Below are 14,005 nucleotides of genomic sequence, written 5' to 3'. Positions count from 1 at the left end.
CTGGCTACAAATCAAAGAGAATCCATTCCTTTTATGTCTTCAGGTTCGCTCTCTGGCGCCTCTGAGAGCGAGTTAAACACGTGGGGACCTAATGATTTCTTTTCTTGTTTTTTTTTTTTTTTTATATTGTGGATGAGAAAATGTGTCGGTGAATCGCAGCAGTGTTTACTTACTAGGAAATAAAACAGGCGCTTCTGGAGTCCTACTAACTATCTCAACTTAACCACCAAAGGTCACGTGTCAGAAAACGCCCCAGAGCAGGCTGGGAAATAATGTAAACAGGTGCAAAATGTCAGCGGAAAAAATAATTTAAAACGTGAAGTGATAAAGTCACAAAAAGTCCCGTGTAAAATAAGATGATGTTTCGTGTGATGCCCGCCTGGGAATACAAATGGTAATTGTTAATTAGCATTAACATTAATTAGGAAGGCCTAAGGAGGGTTAGGTCTTTCGACAGCACTGCTTGCTAAATGCTAGGTGTGGAATAGCCACTAAATGTAAATGGCTGGCTCATAATTAGTGAGTGGGGGAACACACATGTGACCCACCCACTATCATTTATGAAAATCTGTTTCCTCTAATGAATCGATGTGTCATTAGCACCGATAAAGCTGAGTGTAGCACCGTACTCAATCTGGACATCGACTACAGATCCTTAGCAAATATCCAGTGCTATAAACAGGGGCGAAAATGCATTGTACTGTCTCAAAAACAATAGCAATAATAATGAGCAGCAGATGTATTAATTATTGATCCATACATCTTCCAGCTACATCTCCTGCTCAAGGTGGCTGCGGGCTGGAAGTCTGCACCAAGTGGTCGCAAGAACCCCAAGCTAGGGTCACTCCCAGGGATGGGATGCCAGTTATTAATTTTTATAGTAACTTTGAATTCACTTACAGTTTTTAGATGGTCACATGACAAGTTTTATCTGGCTCAAGGGGTTTTTTCATTACATTTAGCCATTTACTGTCGGGAGTAAGGATAGGGACATCCAGCTTATTGGATCTCGGGGCGTGTGTGGGACCTCTTTTGCTGCGTCACAATGTCACAGGAAGGCAGCCTCACGCATTTTCATACGGAAGATGTGCGCCGGATATTTACATAGCTGGATTAGTACCAACCTCCCTGGCTGTGTCACATCCCATAATAGCATTACATAGCCATCTTGACAATGCAGGCTATGGCATCGGCAGTCACTAAAGGTGCATCAGGTAGCATGGGAGGAACATTAACACACTGAAGTTTGCTAATTGGCATTCCATGAGGGGCTCTGCTCTTGTACCATTAAGCAGGGTACTGAATTGAGTTGCTCTGCTGTATAAAATACCTAAAATTAAAACTCTGGGAAAAAGTATCTCATAAACAACTAAAGAGTAACTTTTAGTTGTTTTATTGACTGTCCTGCCAACAACGGGAAAATGTTTCTGTTTTTCAAAGATATTTTTCAAGAGACCAGCAAAAAATGTTATATGATTGCAAGTACACAAAATGTACCAAAAAATCCTGTACAAACATAAACAAATTTATATCAGCATTTTATACAATTAAGCTGAAAAGAGAATGGAGCTCTTTGTTGGATGGCTCCATTTAATACACGCGTCTGAGTAACCTTTCCGTATGTAATCAAACGGCGATGATTTATTAACCGGCTATGTGTTACGGAACAGCCGCTGAATGGCTGTATCAGATAAAACCCAGAATGGCAACATACTAAAGGTCACTTCTGACACAGCAGGACATGATATCACGACCCTTTTTTCCGTTGTGCGAGCTGTAAATCTGCATACTTGCAGGGGCAATTCTAGGATTTTTTTAAGGTGGGGGGCGGGCATAAGAGGGGCTATAATTCATACTGAGGGGCAAGCCCTATGTTTCAAATCATTGAGTGACATAAAAATGTGGCCAATCAGCTTTTGGCTAAGGCCAGTGCCCCTGTGACCTCACCCCTGTATACACCCTCGCATAGCTGGCAAGACAGAAGACGGACTTCGATGCCATCTTCCCCGTCCACTTGCTATCTGCACTGGGGCCCAGCTGCCTGTCTCTGGAGCTCACTGCAGCCATCCAGCACTCTGCTTACATCACAACTCGCACACACCTCCTGCATCTGCAGTCCTTATGTTTTATTCTGTTACCGTCTGCACTATTGTCTCCATCGTCGTGTTTTTCCAGCTACTGGCTGCCTAAATTTCCTTCAAGATTAACGAGGGATCATCCATCCATCCGTCCGTCGGTCTGTCTGTCTGTCTGTCTGTCTTTTGTGGTTCTGCTGGACCGTCCAACATTTCAGCCATGAGCACGCCCCCAGTGCCTTCTAAAGGATAAAAGGGAACATTCACCTTATATTGCCAAAGAGAGCTGATCTGATTAATAATCTATTTAGTTGTTTTATTTGTTTTTTGTTTTCTTTTTTACCTACGTTTCATTATGTATACCGGGGGCTGCAGTCTAAATCTTCCACTCCAACCCCAATACCCTGAAATCCTGGTCAAAATAGACTGTAGCTTTTTTTTCTTTGCACAACAAATTTCACAAGACAGAGAAAAGAAAACCGTTGCAGCAAAAACAACAGGGGTCACCTGACCACAGATTCTAGTACAGGAACGGGCAACTTGATCCAGAAAGGGCCATTGGGTATGCGGGTTTTCACTGCAACTCCCTAATTAGATTAATAATTAGAGGACTGATTTGCTGAAGAGTCCTCACACCTGGGTTTGAACAGCTGACTGAAAGGTTATCCCAAAAACCTGCATACAGACCAACCCTTTGCGGATAAGATTTCCCACCCCTGCTCTGGAAGGGGGTCAATTCTTTATAATGGCTTTTGGAGAAAAGTTATTGCAGAACACCCTTAACCCTTAGAACCCGACAAACGCAAAATGCATTGATTTTTGCACCCATTAATCTCAGGCTTGTAACTTTGGATAGGTGTAACACAGAGAGGAATTACTCGATCCGGCCGTCCAAGTCGCAATATTGTGTGCTAAAGTATTCCAGAGTAATCCTGTGCGCAATGAGACATACATTTTAAAGATTTTCCACCAAAACGCACCCCTAACAATCCATGAAACATCGATATTATTCCGATTAGATGGAAAACAAAGCACATATTTGCTTCCACAGTGATCCACACAAAAAAAAAATTATTTAATAATTAATTTAGAAAAAGACTCAAAAATGGGCTGGAGTTCTGATAGAAATAACAATAAAGCGCAGCATTCTATTTATATATAAACATATATATATATATATATATATATATATATATATATATATATATATATATATATATAAACATGCAAGTTACCAAAAACACACAGCATATGTGGCTGACTGATGTTCATACCATGTAATAAGTCTAAAATCAAAGGGATAGAAAGACGCTCAAAAACGGAGAGAGTTTAAAGGGTTAAAAGTTTTGTTAATCAGCCACTGTACTGTTGTTCCGAAACATTTCCAGAAATAGATTTTTTGGTTGCACCTGGCTAAAGTGTCAGACTTATTAAACACATTTACTACTGCCAACCCTAAGAATGCATTTCTAGAAACTCACTTTTTGGATTAGTTCCATAAAATATCACTTTTTTCCCCCAAAGATTACCTCTATACTCACAGCTTTTTCATTCCTCTCAAGTCAACAAGAAAACAGTTTTAAAAATGCAATAAAATCATGCAGGGTCAGGAACACAAAATGCAAGAACAACAGAGACTGAGAAAGGATTCCGGATAATTACACCCAGCCGGAAATAAATCCCTGCATCCTTACCAACTACCCAATTACCCTACTCTAAGAATACTGCTAGCCGCTACAACAAGTGTAGCCAAAAAAAAAAGTCTTTCAGAGACATGATTGAGAAAATGATTAAAAACGGATGGATCCCAGCCTGGGAAACTGTACAACCCCCCAGTGGGATGCTTGCACAAGTGGGAGGGGGGGGTGGCAGGGTGGTAATTAAAGTGTGAAATATAGCAGGAGCCTCAACGTTAAGGAAATGAAATTCCCAGGGAGAGGAGGGCAGTAGGGGAGCGGAATTATGATTCAGTTTTGGTGTCACAATTCCAAGAGGGACTGCAATATAGAGCCCAGCGGTTTCACATGTCCCGAAAGCTGCACCTGATTGGTCAAACTGCATTCCACAACTAGCAGCTGTTTCATCTAATTGGTCCGATCTAACTGAAAGCAGCACTCGGCTGGTCTAATGTCATTTAAAAAGCATTTGATTGGTACAATCTCCTGAAAGCAGCATGCGGTGAGTCTGACTTCCTCAAAGCAGCATCCGATTGGTCCGATCTATCTGAAGCAGCATCCAATTGCACTAATCTCCCTGAAGCAGTATTCAATTGGTATGATCCCCCAAAGCAGCATCTGACTGGTCTAATCTCTCTAAACAAGAATATGATCGGTATGATCTCACCGAAGCATTTGTCCAGTCTCCTCCTGGTGCATTTTCTCTGAAGCAACTGTTAACCAAGTCCAATCACCTAACCGTTGTCCTCCTCTTCACAGATGGATACACAACAGACGACATTGTGTTCTTCTGGCAAGGTGGGGACAACGCAGTGACAGGTGTGGACAAGCTGGAGCTGCCTCAGTTCTCCATCGTTGAGTTACACCTGGTATCGAGGGAGGTCAGATTCACCACAGGTAAGGGCCCATGGGGAAACAATGACACACCTATTGTTCTGTTTCAGGGAAACTCTTTGATGACTTGTTGATCACAGTACCTTTAGAAGACTGTTCAGATCAGAGATGGAGCCAATCAATGTGAGCAATGATGGTCACCTGACTCACTCCCAGGAGGAGCCACACCCCATCTACTCAGTTATAAAAGTTTTTCGCATGGCACATGTCAGAGGAGACTTGCTCTAAAATTAAAAAGCAGGCAGACTGCAGAGAGCCGAGATCAGGATCCATAAACCTCCCTTAAGCGTGTTGGGCAGCTGTGGTTCCCACAGCGGGACAAATGCTGCCGATCTCCCCGCACTGAGGAAAAAGAGAGAAAGCACCAGGGAACCGAAAAGGATGCTGTGCTTGCAAGTCTGCGCCGCATTCAATCGGAAATCGAACCTGTTCCTTAAAATGAAGGAACTGAAGAGATGAAGCAGCCTGCGAGGGCACACGGAGAAATGGATACATGGAGCACTAGACTTTCCTTCTTCCCTTCCCTGTCATTAACGTAGACTCTGTTTCTCTCTCCTCTCCGTTCCTGTTCATCTTTAAGGCTCTTATCCTCGGCTCTCCCTGAGCTTCAGGATCAAGAGAAACATCGGCTACTTCATCCTGCAGACCTACATGCCTTCTATCCTGATCACCATCCTCTCCTGGGTCTCCTTCTGGATCAATTACGATGCCTCTGCTGCTCGGGTGGCCCTGGGTGAGTTGGCTGCACTGGGAAAGGACAGGGTGCTTAAGAGGGATATTTCAAGTGTGTGTATCACCTTCCCACCATGATGTTTGGTGTGACATTGGTACCAGAGCAGCCTCAAGGGACCGGGGACTGTTAGCTGGATTTCTACAAAGCTCAGAGACATGTCAGTCACTCACTACTGCTGCTGGATACTAAGCTTTAGAGGTTGGCAACATACAGCTCTGCAAAAAATTAAGAGACCAAAGCAAAAAAGTTTCACTTATTTCTTAATTTATGGGTATGCGCCTGCGTAAAACATACATTTTTTTGCAAACTCTAACCTGGCTCTTCCCTGCTTCTCATTGATGAAGGGCGTCTTCCTTGCTTTATTGGTCTTCAGGCCTGCTTCTAGGAGCCTGTTATGAATTGTCCTAGCAGTGCACTTCACACCACTTAATGTTTCCCATTCTTTTTGAAGGTCACTTGAGGTCATCCTCAGATTTATGACGCACTGCAGGATAAGTCGGTGGGCATCTTTGGCATTCGAAAGTTGCTTCTGCTTTCTTCCTGGCTGGTTTTCGGTCATTCCCAGTGTCTCCTGTTTCACCTTGTTCTTGCGTACTGCTGTCTTAGAAACTTTGAGCCTGGAAGCAACCTGTCATTCACTGTAGCCTCTGCCAGCAGCATCGGGATTAAACTAGGATTTAAAAATGCAGATTTTTTTTTAAAAAAAAAGGCAGTCTCTTAATTTTTTCCAGAGCTGTATGTGAAATGTAGGCCGCTCAATGCTATGTACAGACGGAAGTCAATCTAAAAGATGTCTTCAGGCTCAGTTCATAATTAGTTGACCTTGACTGGCACGCTGGTCATATGTATCATGTGCCATTTTGCTAATGGTTTTTCCTTTCTGCCAATGGCAGGTGTTACGACGGTGCTCACCATGACAACCATCAACACCCACCTGCGAGAGACCCTCCCAAAGATCCCCTATGTCAAAGCCATCGACGTCTACCTCATGGGCTGCTTTGTGTTTGTGTTCCTGGCCCTGCTTGAATATGCCTTTGTAAACTATGTGTTCTTTGGCCGGGGGCCCCAACAGCAGAAGAAGGTCAACGAGAGGCTCAACAAAGCCAACAACGAGCGTCAGCGCTACGAGGAGAAGCGCATGAGAGAGCAGGTTTGTGTCTGTGGATCCCCCCCCCACCTCGCCCAGTAGCATTTTACATGCGTACGTGCCCGACTCCACTCTTAAATGTCTGAGTTTTAAGCTGGATCACGCGTAGCTATCTCTAGGGATGTGTTAATATGGATCCTCACGTGCGACAGACGTAGACTCACAGGGACCTGAGGTTCGATGTGCTGGAAGACATAGCGTGTGCTTCAAAAACATCATCCATTGCTTTCCTCGAATAGTAACATTTAATTTAATTGATTGTAGTTTTTCCCCATTTAACTATCTGTTCATGCTGTGCTGAAGCTGTACAAGTGTTATGTGACCATTACCAGGTTACCGCTTACTTACGCTTTCCGTCTTGCATACTGAAATATGACGTGCCATGCTTCTGTGGAACTTATTACGGGTTATTGTCATGTTTATGCGTAGTATATATTTGGAGAATGTGCTTTGTTGTCGCTGTAATCTGGACGTTTTAATGTTCTCTTCACTTTTCTTTTTGACATCGCAAGGACTCCATTTCAGCGCCGTTTCAAACCAACACCCTCAGGTCATATACACAGCGAAGGAATCTGTATCTCGAGGAACAAAGAAAAGTTGGGGTACATTCCTTTAGATGTCATACTAGCTGACTGGCCACTGAGCGTGGATGAGTGCAAAGGTCACCCTGTAGTAGTATCTTGTTAAACCTGTTTTCCAGCAATTATGCTTTATGAGTTAGGAGTTGAGCATAAGTAAGAAGACCTTTTGGTCTTGTGAGTGATAACTAAACTCTCACGTTGGTATTTTTAGCGTAGCATCTAGCCATGTGCCATTTCTGTTCATGTCATCATTGCATTCACGTCGGACTGAAACCATAAAACAGACTAAGTTAAGGGTGCTGAGTGATTCTGCTGTGACGGAAGCCCGCAGCTGCGCAGCTGAGATGCTCTTTTCCGTGTCGCCGCTCTAGGTGGATGCATACGGGAACATCCTCCTGACGACGCTGGAGATGAACAATGAGGTGATGCACTCCGACCTGGGGAGCAGCGTCAGCGACTCCAGGAACTCCGTCATGTCCTTCGACAGCTCCGGCGTGCAGTTCCGGAAGCCGGTAACCTCCCGGGACGGGTTCGGGCACCACTCGCTCGACCGCAGTGCCATGCGGAACCGGGCTAACTGTAGGCTCCGGAGGCGGTCGTCGAAGCTGAAGTTGAAAATCCCAAACCTTTCCGACGTCAGCACCATTGACAAATGGTCCCGGGTCATTTTTCCCATTACTTTTGGATTCTTTAACCTAATCTACTGGTTATACTATGTGAATTGATGTGCATCAGTTTAGGAAACATGGGCCATATTTTGAGAGCACATTAAATTGGCTTTGATACGATTGGAAAATATGTATATACATATACTAATTGCTATATATGTATATGCATATTTATACATATTATATTTATATATACACATGCGTGTAAATCTAAAAGACTTTTCTGATGTAAAAAGTATTAATAGAATGACTTGAATGTTTAAAAAAAAAAAGCGAGAGAAACATTTCAGGCCTTTGAATTTCCGTTCCTTCTGAAACAAGCAAACAAACGAAAACACCTCAAATCCCTAAGCGGATTTGGACTCAAGACTGCATGATATTTTTGCTAAAAGAAAAAGAAACATCGTTAAAAAACAAAAAAAAACAAACAAACAAAAAAATACAAAAAAAAGAGGACAGTTCGGAGAGACTCGTTGGCTTTTTATCGATACACACCATAATCTGCGTTCCCATGGCAGTTTGCGAAGCAAAAGGAGGCGTGTTGCTCAAGAGAAACCCCCCCAACTGCCTGCTTTTCCTGTTCCCATGGAGAAATCTGCGGGATTCCCAGTTTCCTACTCTGTACAGTAACCGCTTTTGGAGAGCTCGCTGTTCCTCGGTTTCCGAGCGACATCGTTCCTTTCTCGGACATCAGCCCTGCCCCGCGGTCGACATCTCGTGGTCATTTCGAGGTTTTAATCGCCACGTTTTTCAGCCCACAGCTGGGGGCAGAAGCGTCGATTTCTTTCTTACCATAATGTTTTTTCGAGCAAGTTCTTGGGGTATTTTTTATTATGATTATAATCATTGTTACTTGGTCTTGAAAACAGTGTGTTTTGGGAGTCTTCACCTCCACAAGCTCTGTAGTTAGTGAATAATTAGGTAATGGGGCACCAGTAGGCTTTATTCATCTTGATTATTTGACAAATTAACATATACTGTAGATTCCTTCATTCAGTATCACATATGACATGGTTGGTCTGTAAGTGTATCCCTTATTTCAAATTGGTTCTCAGTGCTCCATGTGTTTTGTAAATAATCAGCCACCTCATATCCAGCTTTGTGTTCTGTCAGTACTTGCAAGGAACTTCTCGGTCAGTTATAGCTTGGATTTGAAGCGTTTTTTTTCCCATCAGCCGTATAAAGATGTATAAAAAATATTGTATATTAAAAAGGGGATATCATCATTGTTGTTTTCTGTTTTAAATATACAGTAAATGGACATATCAATGCATAGTGTGAATGGCAGTTACTTATGGCATTACTGTAGTGTCAATGCCTTGATGATGGAGTTTTGTGGAAAGGTGCCCTGTTTGAAGTGTAATAGAGGTTTCCGGAGCTGGTCTGACAAGGTTTCGTAAGGTGGTCTGTAGGTCACAGAGGTCAGTTGTAGAACCCCGATCCCCAGCTACCCTCCCAACTCTTATCACCTCATGCACTGTTGTCCACCTCTACTACTGATGTCGGATCTTTTCGGAACAAATTGGAGAGGCAAAACAACGTGATAATAACCAGGAGACAGATAAGCCCTCTAGCAGGATGAACAAGACGTGCAACAGAAGCCATTAGCTGACATTAACAACCGCAATGGCTTGTAAAGAATCCTTTCCATCTATCATCTTTTCTTGGCCCAGGCCTCAGACTTCGGTGAGATTCCATTACGAGGAACGATGGCCTGCACTCGGAGCAGTTTCCGTGCCGGTCTGGCTCATATGATGCAAAGATCCACGGTCAATTTCACGGTGCCTCAGTGTGCTCTTGCGCTCCGAAAGAGCAAGGAAAAAAAAAAAAAAAACGTAAGATTAAGCCATTTCTGTGGTGTTAACGCAACACCGTTAAATTCAATCTGCGACTTAATATATGAACACAGCTTGTAATCGCCCGATATGTGAACGCCAAAGAGGCCGCATTTAAGACATTCACATAATCATGTCACTGAATTGGCACTGTTGCGAAAATCATGTAGGCGCCGCACAGTGGGATGTTGGTGCAGAGGCAAAAATGGAGGCTTGGAAGGTGTGAGTGGGTTTTGGGGGGGGTTTGTCTGGTGGAACTGAGGGATAAGCAGTCTTTGGAAGGACACTGGGACACCACAGGGTGGGCCTGCCGTGGTCCTCAACGAAAGGCTGATGATAGGCCAAATCCACTAAACTTCTGTGGCACCGGTGAGACATGCTGGGGGCACCAAACTTGGGGAATTGGGGGGGGGGGGGGGATTTGAAGGGAATGTGATAGGCCAGCTCTGTATCTCCTCCACCGCTGGGAAAATTAAATGAAGGGGGAACAAGAGGAGGGTCGCCTTTCGCTTTCGGAGCACCGTGAAAACCACATGGCCTGAATAAGGTCACTCGAATCAAAATCAGGGAGAATCGTGATACTCGCTCGTAGCTAATCCTGACCGGCCACCGCTCCTCAAACCTCTTCCCCCAGCTGCTTCTATCAAATCACTGTAAATGGTTTTGCGTTGAAGAAACGTGTGAAAGTTTAGTGGCACCAGCCTGAGTCATGCGCATTTTGTGGTAATCTACCACAGCCTTGTAAATATTAGATGTATAAACAAAAAGATTTTTTTTAAAAAAAATACTTTTCTCAGCATCTACAGTACCTAGCTCGAAATTAACTACACCGAAAACAGGACATTGCTTAAACGTTGCCTTAATACCGAAAGATATTACATGCAAAACATAAGTCCGAGGCTACTCAGCGGGGACTTTCTTTTTTCGTTTGTTTTCATCACGTCCCATGTGGGACGCTGCAGGTCAGCAGGTCATTGGATCAGAATTCCAGAGCTATTAACTAATATTGTCATACAACCCTGTCTTTGACAGGCAACAGGTAGTTTAAGAATCATTCTCCAGAGTAGGCTTGTTAATCATGGGTTATAGATCAAACACTGAGCTGTACTGATTCCATCCCACACAATCGATAAGTACTATGGAAAATAGTGAGCCTTGCTCAAGTGGGAGATCATTTTTAGAGCATAATTAGAGAGACATGAACTTTTCTGTTATATACTCCTTCGTAGCCTCTAAGTAAATGTGTCATGTTTTGTTTCAATGCAGTAAGTTAGCATTCAGTTTTGCCTTCCGATCCATCAAACAGCAGCTTCTTCCTTAACCTGGAAACCCTCACCGTACAAACGCGGTATCTATGCATCCTTTCTTTGCCCAAGTCAGGCACGGCATGCACTACAGGAAATCCTGCAATACCGTTTCATTGCGATGCATTTCTGGCAGACTATTCAGAGCCGGGGAGGACGGGAGAGTCGGCCAGCGGACGGGGCGTCCCGGATTGTGCCGCTGATAGTCCAATTTAAGGCGTTAAATCACAGAGCTCGCGGAAACTTTCGCCAAGGAAAAGGGCGTGCGGTAAATCGCAAACTCACTCTGTGAAACATGCCCCCGTTTCAGACTAAAATGTTCTAGGAAACACTGTGGAAATTCATTCTGAATTTAAGTCCCAGTATGCACTGGTGTTGAAGTTGCCCAGTTTAAAACACGCCTTACGCAGAGGATGAGACAATTTCTGACATATTAATCATGGTGCAGCCATTGTAAGGATGAGAGGCTTTGCTGTTTGTTCATTCCGCCATGATTAAAGCATCTTTCAATGTCTGAACTGCACAGTGAGGAATGAGGTGTGTGTAACCCTCTGTTACAGTAAGATTTTAAAAGAAATGGGAAGAGCAGATTGAGTTCACAAAATACAGATAAACATATTCTGTTGGTGATGAAATTAGCACTCAGAGCCAGAGATCTCTGTTTAAAAAGGTTAGCTTGGTCTACGCTGCATTCGGCCAAGCGAAAATCACAATCATTTTTCATTGTGCCACTGTAAACAGCCAGAATTCGTAGTTTGGTGGTTATAAAAACTAGAAAAACTTTAACGCACAATGGAACCAACGTCCACCCGAATTCAGTGACATGAGGTCACGAGCCACCATTTGCCTTTTAAGAAAGACAATGTTGCTGTAGCCCAATCAATGCTCTTCACAGTCTCCATTCTGAGATCTTTTAGATGTGTTAGTGTTCAACATTTGTAGACTCAAGTACTATAAGTCACTACCATAGTTAAACGGGTAAATAACCCATAATTAAGACACGTCTAGCAAGATAAGTGAAAAGAGTTATCTACAAACTAATTAACACGGCCCGCATATATATATATATATATATATATATATATATATATATATATATATATATATATATATATATATATCACACTGTATTTTAGAAGATAAATTGACTTGGTTGGACTGAGATGGATGAAAACCAGAGGGCAGAATCTATCTAGTTGCTGTTTAATGACATTTGTCTCCCAGATATATTGTTCGATAGCAGAGTCACAGAGTCATCTAACAGTAGTCAACTCGCAGGGTCCCCTGTCCACCTCTACAGCTACACAACCATGTGCCATTATGTGATAAGACTCCTAATACAGTCAAGCTAGCGCAGCCATAGCGACGAAGCAAGCAATTATGGATGCCATTGCCTTTCCGCCTCTAAAATCCCCTGCCCCTCCCTCGAGCGGATGGGTGGAATGAGGAAAGCGGACAGCAGCATTAGCGTGATCTTCAGTGTTGATTGGTACCATGGTCAGATACCGGTGAAGAACTGGAGGGCTGGAGCAGTTGTGGAAAATGCCTGACAGAATTTCAGATCGGGCCTTACAGTGAACACTTAAAAAGCACCGCGAAACCACATTACGTGCTGAACGTGTACCGCATATGTGGATATGAAATTGACTACTGGTCACAAGCTTGTCATGCTTTAACATCGCCTTTTCATACTGCTTTGCAGAAAACCATTTACGGTTTACTGTCTGATGAACAGTGCATGGGATTTTGTGAGGCTAGCCTTCTTAACTGGACGATGCAAAAATACTGGCATGAAGGAACTGGTCAAGAGATGCGACGGTATTACTGACAAACTTAATTTAATATTATTCATCTTGGCCTCCAATAACCCTAAAAATACCCTAAATGAACCATGTTGCACTTATTTACACCTCACCACACATTCACAACATTATGATTCCATGTTCCATACTTAACAGCGGTGTATTTGAGGTAATTCCATGAAATACACTTGTGTTTGTGTAACATTACCAATATCCTACTTTTTTGTCATTATACTATTTTTAAACTTGTGGGAAATATATTTATGTTGGGTTTTGTGGAGTTTATAGAGTGCTTTTTGATGATGTTAAAACACTTAAAATGAGTATGGCCTACTGTTTCCTTTCAGTGATGTAACTGTATTTGTGGGTCAATGAATTGAACGTTTATTTTATTTATTTTTTTGTTTTTTTTTAAGTTATCTTTGTTTCTTGTTCGGTTTTCTTCAGCCTACGTGATCAAGAAGGGTCCTCCTTTTAGGACTGGAAACCTAGCCTCCCCCACAAAACTACGGCACAGTGACAATGTAATGACCAAAATGAGCTTATACTGTGAAAAATACATTAGTTTTGTGCTCTTACAACACGCAGGTAATTTTTTTTTTTTTTTAAATCACGAAGACAAAACGCGTATAGGTGAACTCACCACAACTGTGGGTCTCCGGAGACGCTGGCCTGCGGATGGTGTCCGCAGCGGCGCTGTGCAGAGTAGGGCGCACAGGCGAGTTTTCACAGAAAACCGTCCGGTCGCTGGTAAACCGGGCCGGGGAAGCTGCGAGTGAGACTCAGCCCGACGTGTGTCCGCTTTCCCGTCCTGTCCCCCGGGCCGCAGCTCATTGGACCGGCGCGGACCATCAGCGGAGAGTAGGCGAGGTACCGAGCCGCGGTACTGACTTCAATGTGAACTTTTCTTGCCTATTGTGTATATGTGTAATTACTAGTGAACCGAGCTGTAAATAGCATACCTTTCACTTAATATTTCTTATTGCATGATCAATAACAGGGCAGTACGTAATAGCAGCCAGCTTCACTGCTAAAAGCATGAGGCTTTTGCAGCACTGACGCAATTCTGCAAACAGAGTTTCTAAAAAGGAAAAGAGGAAAAAAAACAACATTTCTTTTTAATTTTATTTTAGTTTTTTTATTATTATAATTATTTTTGGTTTCGTTGCATGTCTTTCGTTTCAGACAGTTTATTTTTGTAAATCGGTCAGATCCGGTCACATTTCCTAAAGGAGAAAGACGCGCAATTTCTGTGTGATGGCTGAAGTAAATCGCTGTTGACGTTTGTAG

The 14,005-nt window shown here is 43.0% G+C and overlaps 1 protein-coding gene and 1 long non-coding RNA gene across 5 annotated transcripts in view; one reads left to right on the top strand and one right to left on the bottom strand.

Moving 5' to 3' along the window:
* Positions 1-9,619, top strand: part of gabrb4 (gamma-aminobutyric acid type A receptor subunit beta4) — a 50,937-nt gene extending 41,318 nt beyond the window's left edge. The window contains exons 6-10 of one of the 2 annotated variants that reach the window (XM_023845054.2): positions 4,511-4,648; positions 5,226-5,378; positions 6,272-6,528; positions 7,038-7,127; positions 7,478-9,619. In XM_023845054.2, coding sequence (XP_023700822.1) covers positions 4,511-4,648; positions 5,226-5,378; positions 6,272-6,528; positions 7,038-7,127; positions 7,478-7,831 — 992 coding nt within the window. In that variant the 3' untranslated portion in view covers positions 7,832-9,619. The remainder of the gene's footprint in view (positions 1-4,510; positions 4,649-5,225; positions 5,379-6,271; positions 6,529-7,037; positions 7,128-7,477) is intronic. The other variant, XM_023845055.2, reaches the window with a different exon arrangement.
* The window catches only part of LOC111860898 (uncharacterized), a 33,370-nt gene extending 19,620 nt beyond the window's left edge, over positions 1-13,750 (bottom strand). For all 3 annotated transcript variants that reach the window (XR_011985170.1, XR_011985171.1, XR_011985172.1), the window contains exon 1: positions 13,359-13,750. This is a non-coding gene — a long non-coding RNA (uncharacterized lncRNA). The remainder of the gene's footprint in view (positions 1-13,358) is intronic.
* Positions 13,751-14,005: the final 255 nt, after the last annotated feature.

Source organism: Paramormyrops kingsleyae, chromosome 24, assembly GCF_048594095.1.
Source record: "Paramormyrops kingsleyae isolate MSU_618 chromosome 24, PKINGS_0.4, whole genome shotgun sequence".
NCBI classification, from domain to species: Eukaryota; Metazoa; Chordata; class Actinopteri; order Osteoglossiformes; family Mormyridae; genus Paramormyrops; species Paramormyrops kingsleyae.
Note: the sequence above shows the minus strand (reverse complement) of the source record. Positions and strands in the feature narration are given on the sequence as shown.